This window comes from Botryllus schlosseri, unplaced genomic scaffold (assembly GCF_051294905.1).
Source record: "Botryllus schlosseri isolate E-star unplaced genomic scaffold, Bs_hap1 Bs169a, whole genome shotgun sequence".
NCBI classification, from domain to species: domain Eukaryota; kingdom Metazoa; phylum Chordata; class Ascidiacea; order Stolidobranchia; family Styelidae; genus Botryllus; species Botryllus schlosseri.
In genome coordinates, this window is record NW_027648778.1 from 8587 (window position 1) to 22635 (window position 14049).

The window sequence follows — 14049 nt, forward strand, 5'->3', positions numbered from 1 at the left end:
ACTTACGAACCATTGCGCGGGTCACTTGAATGTTGATGACCTTTTTTAGTCTTCCGATAGGAGCGTACCGGATAATAGGTAACGTTGAAATCAATACTTATATTGATACGCATCAAAATCAATAACAATTATGACATGAAGACTTGGTGTGGATCCCCGACCTAGCCGCGCGAAATATTGTATATTATATAGTCATACGACCATAGGCGCCGACTTTTATTTTTGCATGGGGTGGCGGCAGGCGCGTAGCCAGGGGGGTGTCGAAACCCCCTCTTGAAACGCAAAACCCCTTCCTAATATTCAGTTGCAATTCAACAAGCCGTGTTATCAGTGTTACGCGGGGCCAATTTGCGAGATTATTCTGTGTACGCATATAGCATCACACATAACGCGACGCGATCTTCCGCTGAGATGGTTGCCAAAGTAGGTCATTGATTGTCGCGCACTCGGCATTCGTCGCTGGACTGAGCACTCAGCAGTAACACGGTGCGACAATTCTGGAACACGAAAGACGGGCAAGAATGATGATTACAAACGCGCGCGGCCAATCAGTAATTATCCCTTACCGCCAGCGCAATAACAGATCAAACACTGATAAATGTCTTCGAGGGAATACGAGTGTGTAAACCAGACAAGAATTAGTAGCCTAGAGATGATAGCAAACGAGAAAGCGCGCATCTAATCAGTAATTCCTCAACTTGCGTATGGCACAATGGAGTTCCGAGTCTGACATCGCGACAATTCTTTGCAATTGAATATGCGCACTTAGCGCAGGATTGGCAGGAATGACTTTCAATTTGCAGGCATACACAAACACACTGTCCTATGTCGCGGTCCAATTAAAAAGGCTATCACAGTGGTTCCCACCCGGGGGGGAATTCCCCAATTGGGGGGAATTTTGAAATTTTTAGGGGGGAATCTGGCTTAAATTTTTTAATGTGGAATCTGACTTTGGCATTGTATCAGAAGATACACTGGGTTCACGAGGTTTTTAGATTTTTATGGTATAGAACTTTTAAGTAGATATTAGTTCTTTATAATTGTGGGCTTTGGCGGATTTTAAGCTGGGTGTATGTTTAAATGCCTTCAGTAGATATTAACACCCCCTGATAAAGTGAGGCTCACGAGCAATGTTCCCTCTAATTTTTCGCGAGTCTGCGCAAACATGCCAACTCACTTCGCAGGCCCTTGGACAACAGTGCGCAACCAGGGCCCCGTATGGTGTTAAGCCGAACTTCTGGGGGGCTTCGCACCCCAGACCCCCCTCAGGCTATACGCTGTTTACCGCTACTTATCTGCCTCATGAAGTCTACATTTATTGGGTCACCTTTTCTCGCCTAAACGCGCGAGACGCGAGAAATTTTTATACTTCATGACTGAATCGGTCAATATGATCGGGAATTGCGTATATATTGCTATCAATGTCTATATTCTCTCTGCTCACGTAATCTGATTTACCGGTAGAGCTGAGGGAGGTGTGTTTGAAAAGGTAAGACCCCTCAATAATAATTTAACATCTCCCGGTGTATATACCCGTTGGCAGGAACGAAACAGCACTTCGTTAGCCCCCCCCCCCCAAAAAAAAAACTTGAGTCTTGGGCTCCCATAGGGTGATAAACTGCCCCCTCCTCATCACATTGTTCGCTTTTGCCACGAAATTATAGTGGTACTGTTTAGTGAACCAGCGCGAAGCGCGAAACTTTTCGATAATTCATGATAAAATCGGTCAAAAAGATCGGGAAATGCATATTTTTGCTATCAATTCCTTGTCCTCTCTGGTCACGTATAATCAGATTTACCGGTAGAGCTGAGTGAGGTGTCTTCAGATTGGACATCTTCGGGCGAGCGGACCCGTTGGTATCACTTTGTTACATGATGTTATTTCGTGAACTCCTGTCTGCTATATCAAAAAATATAGAATCGCCCAAACGTACTAAACTGAAAGATCACACGATTTCGGATTGGTATTTCTTTACTGGCATATCTTTTTTTCCTGCGGATGGTATTTGTTTTGTGAGGTTCAGATTGCCAAGACAGGAACATTCGGCGCCAGTCATTTAGGCCAAGGTTTTCTCGCTGCCGATCGTTCTGGCACACTTCTTGGAGTCGCATGTTACATGGCCTAAAACTTTATATGTCTTAGTGCGTCATGGCGCGGTAATGGCTAACGCCGATATGCCGATTTCTATAAATCTGGCGTATTTTTTATAGGGGGAAGAGTACCCAATAATCAAGATATTTGGCGACTTGAAATCGCACGCAGTGCGAAAATTTTTTGAAAAAGTTGCATAAATTTTTGAAACATACCTTGTAATTTATGCTAATTCACGAAATAATTTTGGACCCCCTTCGAGCTCGCCCCCCTCTCAATTGGGGGGTGTGGGGTGCGGTAGTTACGGCCTCGCGACTGCGAAGTGGGAACAATTCACCATTTTCAGTATTTTCCTCCGGTATTGCAAACGTGTCCTCTTTTCAGATTTCCAAAATATGGTAATCCTAGGTATTACCTCATCGACAGAAAACTCCTGTTCGAACGAATTGAACAATATCAAAATTTTTGCTGCTGAGAAGCTGATGTAATTCAACGCCCTAAAGTGCACAGTTGCAGCGTTTCCCGATCAACGTTTGCAAGGGGATGGATTTTTCAACAATGTTGGTTCTTGTACTTGCATATTCTGCATTCTTCGAAAATTCACGGCATGTAATTGTACAGTAAATCTTACGCATTCGTTAGTTTCTCGCAAATTAACTTCGCGCAAGCCCACTGTTATTTAGTTAAACCATGTTATTTCGCCATTCCCAGAAAAGAATGTGCTACTGAAATGATATCAGTATCGCTCACGCGTACGAGACCAGACTAAAAGAAAAATCTTTTTCGTGAGGCGCACGTCATTGCAAATTATCGTTTCTTCACAGAGCGCAATATTTACCTTTACTGATGGCCGCACTTGTACCTCGGTTTCAGACTTCACCGATAACACTATTGACCCCTGGCAATGTTCCCTCTGATTCTTCACGAGTCTGCGCGCTTGCGCGATTCCTTGGAGAACAACAATTAAAAAAAGAAAAAAAAGTCATCTCTACGGATTTTTTGTGCGCAGCTAAGATTTTCTGTGCGCAGAGACCGGTTCAGCACTGCGCATTTGCGCACGTGCGCAGCTTAGAGGGAACATTGCTCACGAGACAATTTCGTTGGGCCCGCGACAGCCTGTCGATCAAATTGCTATTAAGCAGGAAAAAGTCTAGCTGAATTCAGCACAAGGCCACTAGTGAAATTGTTCAATTTTTAAGCCAACATATGAGCAAACGTGAAAAACATACCAAATTCATCGATCCAACTCAAGTCCAAAGCAAGCGGATTTATTTTTCGTCAAATTTAATAGTACTTTACCAAACTGTAGTGCGGTCCGCATTCGATATAGTTCGGACATATCTGAATATGTTTGGCCACTAATTGCTCAGTCAACAAATGGTTGTGCGTTAAAAATCACCTTTTTCAGTCACTGGCAACTTTTTCATAGGGGGAAATTTTAGCTCAAATATCGGCCAAGGGGGGAACGAGACGAAAAAGGTTGGGAACCACTGGGCTATCACGAAACTAACTTAAGAATTATTTTGTAAACGAATATGCGTGCAAATACAATTTAATTAAGAGAAGTATAACGTGAATTCGCTCGTCCGGTAGAGAGAGCTGGTGTTTCTCAGAGCACCCCTGTCGAAATCGACGTCGTAAATGAGGTCGCGTCGATTGTATGATTACTAATCACGGATTACAATTTATTTGGCCGTTAAGCACTAGTTTAAGCTGCGTATACAATTAGTCGCGCGCGTATCGGTTAATAGTAAATAGTTGGCATTTACGCGATAATCACAAACTATAATCACAGACTCGCTAATTGACAGCACAGACGGTGGGCGTTCAAGCATTTTGTATGGGGTGGCCGCCACCCCATAATCATGTCATGGGGTGGCGGCGCCACCCCGCCACCCCGTAACTCGGTGCCTATGAATACGACGATCTGCGAAAATGTGGCTGGCCCCTGGCTACGCCAATGCGTCGGAACTAGGAACTGATATTTTAGTCGGCAAAATCCCAAATTTCGCGGTCAGGCTAATCAAATTTTGGTTATTCGGTTTTGGTGATTTATTTTTTGATAATATTAGTAATTTCGAGAATTAACCCGCAGGCCTCTCAAAACCTTCTCGCGGGCCACGGGTTGGCCGCCCTTGTTCTAGAGCAGTGGTTCTTAACCTTTTTTCCTCCAGCGCCCCCTTTCAAAAATTATCGTGCTCCAGCGCCCCCTAACCTCATATTGTAATAGTAATGTAATAAAGACAATGAGTAAGAGGGAGGGCCGTAACAGCACTTCGTCAACCCCCCTAAAAACGATTGCCTTGCGCACCCATAACGTGATGAACCAAACTTCTGAGGGCTTCGCCCCCAAGAACCCCGTAGCGTGATTTCGATGGTCAGCAAAGTTTGTGTGGCCTGGTTGCCCTGGGTACCAAAATTTTCTATGAATGAATGAATGCATGAATGAATAGGTGGTAATTACATATATAAGTCGCTATAAACTTTTTATCCTCTCAGCCCACGTAATTAGATTTACCAGTAGCGCTGAGTGAGCTGTTGTATGAGAAAATAAAGCGCACGTAATTAATAATTGAACATATTCGGACGTGCTCGTAAGTACAATTAATTCGTTACCAGGCCCATAACAGCACTTCGTCACCCCCCCCCCCCAAAAAAACGTTGGTCTTGGGCCCCCCATCGGGTGATAAATCAAACTTCCGGGGGGATTCGCCCCCAGACCTCCCTTTGGCTATCCGCTATTTGCTGATACTAGTCATCTACATTGGGTGTATATTTACTGAGCCAGCTATTCTCGCCTATACGTGCTAAGCGCGAAAAATTTCAATAATTAATGATTGAATTAGTCAATATGATCGGGAATTGCATGGTATATTGATATCAATTTTCATCCTCTCTCTCCGCTCACGTAAACAGATTTACCGGTAGAGCTGAGTGATGTGTGATTGAAAAGGTAAGACCCCTCAATAATAATTAAAAATCTTCGGGCGTAAACCCGTTGGCAGGAACGAAACGGCACTGTGCGCAGCGCAGACTCATCAAAACGTATAGAGCGAACATTGTGAGGTGTCTTGGAAACTGTAGGGCCCGTAACTAATAATTAAACATATTCGGGCGGGCGAACCCGTTGGTACGACTTCGTTGCATGATGTTATTTCGTGACTTCCTGTCTGCTATATCGAAAAATATAGAATCGCCAAACAGGGATATCGCCCAACAGGAATATATAGTTTTAGATATCCCTGTCGCCCAATCGTACTAAACGCACACGATTTCAAATAGGTATTTCTTCACTGGCATATAATTTTTCCTTGCCAGATGGAATTCGTCTTCTGGAGTTCAGATTGCCAAGACAGGAACATTCGGTGCCAGTCATTTAGTCGCCCATGGACAATTAAACCTATGCGTCTTTTGTACGCTATATATAACGAAGTTTTCGGTGTTAATTTGCTCTGAATACTCATTGAGGATATATGTCCTACCGCCACATCATCTACTGCGAAGCCATTTCTCTCCAGCGCCCCCATACTGCTCCCCTGAGCCCAGCGCCCCTCATATCGCCCCTGAGCGTTCCCGCCCCCTTCAAAGTCGTCAGCGTCCCTTAGGGGGCGCTGGAGGCAAGGTTAAGAACCACTGTTCTAGAGGGTGGACGCCGGACGGGACAGTTGTCATTTATTGCTGTTACTTGATGACTTGCGTAGAATGCTGCCACCACTCAAAAGATCGAGCACACGCAAGGTCGTAGCCAGAAACAAATTTTTTTATTTTATTATTATTATTATTATTATTTTTTTTTTTTTGGGGGGGGGCTTATGACTTTAGGGGAGCTCTCCCGTGGGAACATCTCGCAGAACCGTACATCCTGCCCCTTTCGCCCCCCTGGCTACGCCAGAGCCACCATATAGAATTGTTGAAAACAAACACAGCCGTATAATTTAGCAGTCTATTGTTAGAATATTCCTTGTTCGTACAATTGCAGAAAAACACTAGATTAGCAAAATTGTGCGACAAAAAAACACCAGAACACTAGGACGACCGAAAAAACACTAGATCTAGTGTTAAAACACTAGGAGTGGCACCACTGATCACGGCAATATACACAAAGCTACCGAAAGTAGCCCTATGATGAAAATTCTGTTTCTCCTGATCGAAAGTGAGATATATTCTCTCTCTTGCCAAGTAATCTTTTCTCAATTCGCAAGGATGCTAGAATATCAGTTAACTTGTGCTGATGGACTACTCTACGTTCTGAATCATCTTCGATTTCAAAATCTTCATCATAAGGCCTGCTATCCCTAAAATCTTCATAAATTATCGAGCGTAGAGGAGTTTCAAGTTACAATGGATAAGCTGCATGAATGGGGCATTGGGCCTATATAGCTGATAGTATATGTCCGGTTTATTTATTTTAGCCATATCAAATGTGTGTCTGAAATATCCTCGGATGATTGCATCCTCTAAACAAAAATGGGTGCGAAAGCATCGGCCTATATCGATACCATAACTTTTTTTCTTAATAATTTAATTGAGCCCTTTGGCTATATAACTCAGTAAATGATAAAAGTGTGGATTTCTACCAGGTATGGAAAAGTAATATCGCTAAATTCGAGAAGATTTGCATATTTTGGGCACATGTAGTAGCGCAAAAACTTGACGTGATGGAAGAGAACCAGCTGCATTTTCGGAATCAGCACGCCTTTATCAAATGCAAAATCAAAGTCAACAAATTTTTCGTTCAAAATTTTTGCCCAGTGTTGTCGGGATATGGGACCTCTAGAAAATGCAGAGATTTGAAGACTGACCAAAGAGGGAGGTCCTTCGAACAGAGGGAGCCCGGGTTACCGCCCACCTCGCCCACCCCAAAAGCCACCACTGGGGAATTGTAAAATGAGCATTTTTGATCCAAAACGAACGCAAACGAAGTGAACGAAGCTTGCAGCCTACGTTGTCGTAAATGAGTACAGCAGTGTTGGGATCAAGTCACTACCTTCGAGTCACGAGTCATTGCACATTTTGACTCGAGTCAAGTCAAGTCAACCGATTCTCGAAGGTGACTCGAGTCAAGTCAAGTCACTCGATTTTTGGAGGTCAAGTCACGAGTCAAGTCACAATTCAAGTCAAGATGCGTTTTCGAAGTATGAAACATGATTACTTCATATTATGTTTAACTAGCTGTCTGAAATACGGATTGAGTAGCCATTGATTCTGAACCGAGGAACGAAAACCGAGTTGAATATATACCGAAGAAGGCGCTGTATCACTCGCATATACGTAAAACTCAGTTTATAGTTACCAGTCAAATTAGAGAATAGAGAATAGAGAAACGAATTGATAATATGCAATACATTATCCATTTACATATTAATATGATACAATTTGTGCCTGCGCTAATGGTTGAGGAGTAGCCTATATAAACTATATTCGAATTCAAATTCGATAAAACAAGATGTTTGGTTAAGGTAAAAACACAGAACAGAAATAGACATTCTGCTATTAAATTACTTCACTATGCTAGTTTACGACAACGTAAGCTGTAAGCTTCGATCACTTCGTTTGCAGTCAATTTGTTCGTGAGAGAACAATGGAGGGTAAGTAAAATGCATGATCATTGAATGATTGTTCGCTCTCACAAGTCACATCAGCGTTTTGCGAACAATCCGAGCATATGCATTATACAGTGAATTTTATCGACACCGATTACTTGATGACTTGAAATTGACTCGTGAATTTTGCTCCGAGTCACGAGTCAATCCACATTTTTGATACGCCGAGTCAAGTCAAGTCAAGTCATTTTAGCAAAGTGACTCGAGTCAAGTCAAGTCATACGAAAAAGGTGACTCGAGTCTGACTCGAGTCAAGTCATGACTCGAGTCATCCCAACACTGGAGTACAGTAAAGTAATTTAATAGCAAAATGTCTATTTCTGTTGTCTTACCTCAACCAAACCTCTTGTTTTATTGAAATTGAATTCGAATATAGTTTATATATAGTCCTCAGCCATTGGCGCCGGCTCGAATTGTATCATATCAATTTGTAAATGGGTGATGTACAGCATCTTATCAATTCCTTTCTCTATTCTCTATTTCGGCTGGTAACTGTAAACGGGGCTATGCAATTAGCAGTTTCACGTATATGTGAGCAATACAATGCCTTCTTGCGTGCATATTTAACTCTACATTCGTTCATCTGTTCAAAATCATTGACCATGCAATCCGTATTTCAGACAGCTCGCAAAATGTAATGACGTAATCATGCCTCATACTTCGAAAAGGCAACTTGACTTGAATTGTGACTTGACTCGTGACTTGACTTGACTTGACTCGACTTGACTCGAGTCACCTCCAAAAATCGAGTGACTTGACTTGACTCGAGTCACCTTCGAAAATCGATTGACTTGACTTGACTCGAGTCAAAATGTGCAATGACTCGAAATGACTCGTGACTCGAAAGGTAGTGACTTGATCCCAACACTGTTTTTCATACCTGCTAAACATGTCCATTCCCATCACACGAGATCCTCGTCTAAAGGAAACATCTACTTACCCCCACCCAATAGCAACCTAACTAAGAGATCTATCTACTACTCGGGACCTATCATCTGGAATGCATTACCATCACATATCCGTGAATTGCCTTATAATGGATTCAAAAAAGCCCTACTTGATCACCTCTTGTCGTTACACTAACACTGTCGCCCTACCTCGCCCAGACATTGCTTCATTGATCATTTGCTACCATTGTTTAATTTTTTTATATTTTCCTTTCCTAACGAAACATTTTTTACAGCCAGACTGTTCAGAGTCAAGTGTACCTGTTTGATGCTGGTGTGATCAGACTAGATGACCTTCACGGTCTTATCGATCATTCCTATCTAATACCGAATACTGTGCACGCATACTTTCTGTATCACCATCACTGCCGTTTGTTATGTATTTTGGTTCGATGAATATAAAGACTCTCTCTCTCTCTCTGACCTGGCGCCGTAAATAACATTTCCAGGTTATTTTACAAGCTATCTCATATTTTCTCTCTCTCTCCCGTTCTGCACTACTGACTTCCACGGATAAAGCCAAATAATGATTTTATCGTTGAGCGACTCCGAGTTTCGCAATATTTCCGAGTTCGGACTGTGAGTTAGCTGTGGCCTGTGGGCGAATCGCAGAGGCACAGCCTGTGCCTCTGCGATTCGCCCAAAGTTTCAGCGAATTTCCCAAATTTCATTCGAAAGCATTCGTCTTACTTGTTCGATATCGTAGATCTTACGTGATGGTTGAATAATATGATACTCGCCATCCATCCGCAGTTGACATCGTCAACTATTGATGTTGAATCTTAACTTTGGTTTTTCAGGTTATAGCAGGACCATAATTCGTAAGCTACCGTAACTCATTTCTGCGAATACTTTCAAACCATTTCCTGTGGTTGCTTGGACCAGCTGGGGGCGATGTCGTTCCTGAAGTCCGCCTTTGACTTTGTGAGCGGAACTGGCAGCGATGATGACTTCGTTGGATCTGCCGTTGAGCTTGGAAAGAGCACCCTGTACGTGAGAGGAGTAATCGCCGAAGGTCAGTTCAAAGTCCTTTTCATTCGGTGTAATTCAACCCCAAACCAGATAAGTCTTTGAGGGAAACACCGGTTTGTTTCCATTACTGCATATAGCCTTATTGTTTGGGCACTTCTTCGATAGTAGGTAGACATTGAAATGTGTTCACCATGATCACCAATAAATGTTTCCCATGAACACGAATAAAAATTTATAAACGTCAAAATGAATTGTTGTTTTTTGTGTCTTTGGAGAGACGGATATTAGGGTCGGGTTGGGGGATATTAGGATTGGGGAAAGAGGGATATTAGGGCGTGGGAGGGGATGTTAGGCTTGGGGGAAATTAGGGTTATTGGAGGGGGATATTAGGGTTTGGGAAAGAGGGATATTAAGGTTTGAGGAAAGGGGAATTGGAGGTGGGTTGGGGTCAAAGTTGGGGTTAGGTATCTCAAGATTAGGAAGGGGGATATTAGGGTTACGGGAGGGGGGGATTAGGGTTGCGGGAGGGGGATATTAGGGTTGTGGGAGGGGGATATTAGGGTTGTGGGAGGGGGATTAGGGTTGCGGGAGGGGGGATATTAGGGTTGCGGGAGGGGGATATTAGGGTGGCGGGAGGGGGATTAGGGTTGCGGGAGGGGGATATTAGGGTTGCGGGAGCGGGGGATATTAGGGTTGCTGGAGGGGGGATATTGGGGTTTTGGGAGGGGGGATATTGGGGTTGCGGGAGGAGGGGATATTAGGGTTGCGGGAGGGGGGTATTAGGGTTGTGGGAGGGGGATGTTGGGGTTAGGGTATATTAGGGTTGGGTGAAAGGGAGATTGGAGGTGGGTTAAACCCCGGTTAGGGGTAATCTAACCCCAAAGTTGAACCTAACCCACCTCCAACCCTAATATCCCCCAACCCTGATATCTCCCTCCCGCAACCCTAATATCCCCCCTCCCGCAACCCTAATATCCCCCCCACAACCCTAATATCCCCTCCCGTAACTTTATTATCCCCCCTCCCGCAACCCTAATATCCTTCTAACCCCAATATCCCCCTCCCACAACCTTAATATCTCCCTCCCGCAACCCTAATATCCCCCTAACCCCAACCCTAATATCCCCCTTCCCACAACCCTAATATCCCCCCTCCCACAACCCTAATATCCCCCTAACCCCGATCCTAATATCCCCCCTCCCACCCTAATACTCCCACCCTGATCTTGGGATACCCTAAACCCAACTTTGGCCCTAACCCTCCCCAAACGCAAAAACAATTCATTTCGACGTTTATAAATTTTTATTCGTGTTCATGGGAAACATTTATTGGTGATCATGGTGAACACTTGTCGATGTCTACCTACTATCGAAGAAGTGCCATTGTTTGTAGTCTGCATTAACATTGGTAGTCTATATATGGTATTTAATTAACTGATCAAGTGATCATCATTCATCAGCCCTTAAGTTTACCGAACCATGACCTGACATATCGATCTCGTCTTTCTGTCATTTTGTGTCTTTTATTCTTCATTCAGTGTGCATGCCTTCTCTTTACATCGCCGAGGCCCGGGTGGGTGTATGATTTCAAAGACTACTCCACGACCAGTTGTTTTGCAGAGATGAGCGGATTTGAAATTTCCATGTCCCAATCCAATCCAAATCCGAACCTTCAAATCCAAATCCAAAACCTAATCCATAACTTTTTCATATTCAAGTCCATGTCCAATCCTAATCCGATTCCAACTGGAAATTCGGGAAAAATACTAATTTATTCAATGGAGGGATTCGAAAATTTTCTTTCACAACCAACGATTCACTTGATTCAAGATAACTTAGTAACCATAAGTACATTAATAACTGATCTGCATAAAGTTTGTCGCCATTTGCCACATGGCATTTCAATTTCCCAGAAAATCGATCAATCCAATCCAAATCCTAATCCGTTCCGAAAAAAATGTCTAATCCAAATCCAATCCAAATCCGACAAAATTTCACAAATCCTGTTTTTTCAAAACCTAATCCTAATCCATGCTCATCTCTGTTGTTTTGACATATTTTCGATGTATCGCAGTCTTGTGTTGTTCTGAATTGATGAAAATCTTTAATAAACTTAACTGGTAGGCCTATACCAAACTTGAAACCTGAAAGTCTATATTACACATTTTTCATGTAGCCTAGCATTACAACTGAGTGCTGTAGGGTTGTGTCATCCTGAGATCCCTAATGATTATATGGAACCTATATCTGGTCCAACTAATTATTCAAATGTATGGTACCGTATTGTAAATATAATTAGACGGATAGTCCTACTTCAGTGTTTTGGCGATCTACTGGAACAGTGGAACTCATAGCGAATTTCTATATGTTGCTTACATATAGTGATTAGTTAATCTGTTATATTGAAAGATGCTCCAGGCGTGGGTGACTTTGCTTTGTTGCTACTGTTGATGACACCATCGGCACACCCATCTATTATACCTTGTTCATTTTATCATAGGTTATTTGACTGCATCTATAATTTCATATCGATAGGCTATGTGACGTATATAGCCTATATACTATTGTATAATATAATGCATACTAATTGATTGTGTATATGTATCTGCATAATTTATTATGCATACCATACTACCAGTATTGATTTGCATGGTTGTTGAATAAAAGATTCTCTTTCTGGTACTTGGATATACAGGAGCCTACCTTATGGACTTGAGAAACAAAATCGGTTATTCCCTATCTCATACTGTACATGCAGACTGCATTTTACATCTATTATAATTTTATCTTGCGCTTTATCTCATTTTTTGTTTTATCAAGACATATCTCCTTCTCTTCTGTATGAAACCATTATTGACACAAGTTTTGCATAATCTCACACTCTACTTTAATTCAGGTGGATTCGCCATTGTATATGAGGCTGAGGATGATGGAGGCAAGCAGTTTGCATTGAAGGTAACAACAGCAATTTCGGTATTTTTAATATTACTTCATAATTTTTCATATGTCCAGTTTGTAACATAATCATGCAGTGGAAGGATCGGCCTGATAACTATGTTGCTCTTGCGAATTATAAGGTCGTATGTAGGCAGATCGTGCGTGGTAATTAGAGAGAGGCGATCTATTTTGTTGATAGCACAAAATATATAATTATATGAAATAGTAGGCTACATCGGCAAAACCATACACGGCTAATTATTATCTAGGCTTCATGGCCATGATTCATGATATGCACCATATATAAAATGAATGTGATATTGTGGTGGGAAGAAAAATCTAAGCATAAAGTAAACATCGCGTATTGAGTTGGTAAAGTGTTTGGCATATCTTCTGGCTACCGTAATTTTATAAGTATAGTAGCCTATGCCCCCCATGTATAATGCGCACCCTTAAAATGGCATGCAAATTCTGGTAAAAAGCCTACCCATGTATAGCACGCACCCTGCATTCGTAGTACATGAATAGCTGTGTTTTAGTACACGATGGTGTTCTGTTTTGCGATGTCACTGTCGAACAATCATGACATAACCATCGCTAATCATTATGCAATTTACGGCATTGTCTCTAAACGATAGTAGAGAGCAGCCAAAGCCTGCGAGGCTGGCGACGCGATAGTTCGGGTCAGCGACACAAGGTGTGATTTCAAGTTTTTAATCGAGGGAGATTTTTTTCAAGTGTGTTGTTCCTATGTATAATACGCACCCCCCAATTTTAGGGCAAAAAATCGTGAAAATTTCGCGGATTATACATGGCAAATTACGATATATCTGTTTTCTTAGTCTTCAGTAAGGCAATCTTTCAACTCTCGAGACACAGCAACGCCTGATTCAAATTTATCGCCTCACTCACATTGAATCGTAGTTGCGGCACGATCCAATATAAATTATACAAATGAATGCTATGTTGCGACGACAAAATACTTTCGTGTCGCTGGATCTGCTTTTACACTACGGTACTTGCGAAAAAGTGTCCGTTAAAAAGTAGTGGTTTATAAAATAAAATGTCTAACCCTGACATATATACCACCATTCAGAGGCTCCTTGCTCAAGAGACGGCAAAAAGCAAGTTGATTCGTCAGGAAATTCAATTTCTCAAAAAATTATCTGGCCATCCAAATATTATTCAATACGTTTCGGCCGCCGCTAGCATGCGAAAAGACTCTGGCCTCCACCATGACGAGTTCCTTGTTTGTACGGAGCTGTGTTCCGGTAAGTTTATGATATTAGGGCTGTGTGATTGGGACAGTGTGTGTGGTGTGGTATCTGTTGATTGACCCATATACTAGCCCTCCGATATATCTGACTCCACAAAATGTATGTGAATGTGGGGCACTCCCCAGTTGATATCATCCGAAATGTTACATGAAGTCCTTTGCTAAGAATAATGAGTATTTAGTTTCAGATTACAAAAGCTGACCTAAAGAATCAATTTCAGTC

At 42.3% G+C, this 14049-nt stretch overlaps 1 protein-coding gene across 1 annotated transcript; it reads left to right on the plus strand.

The window, feature by feature from the left end:
- The first annotated feature begins 9439 nt into the window (after nt 1-9439).
- On the plus strand, nt 9440-13997 carry LOC145432791 (cyclin-G-associated kinase-like). The gene is made up of 3 exons (XM_080309603.1): nt 9440-9657; nt 12510-12568; nt 13647-13997. The coding sequence occupies exons 1-3, from the start codon at nt 9537-9539 to the stop codon at nt 13884-13886; spliced, it is 420 nt and encodes a 139-aa protein (XP_080165729.1). The 5' UTR covers nt 9440-9536; the 3' UTR covers nt 13887-13997.
- The last annotated feature ends 52 nt before the right edge of the window (nt 13998-14049 follow it).

Coding starts and splice junctions, on each gene's coding strand:
- LOC145432791 (XM_080309603.1), top strand. CDS start 9,537: ATGTCGTTCCTGAAGTCCGCCTTTGACTTTGTGAGCGGAACTGGCAGC. Junction 9,658..12,509: donor GAGAGGAGTAATCGCCGAAG/GTCAGTTCAAAG, acceptor ACTTTAATTCAG/GTGGATTCGCCATTGTATAT. Junction 12,569..13,646: donor GCAAGCAGTTTGCATTGAAG/GTAACAACAGCA, acceptor ACCACCATTCAG/AGGCTCCTTGCTCAAGAGAC.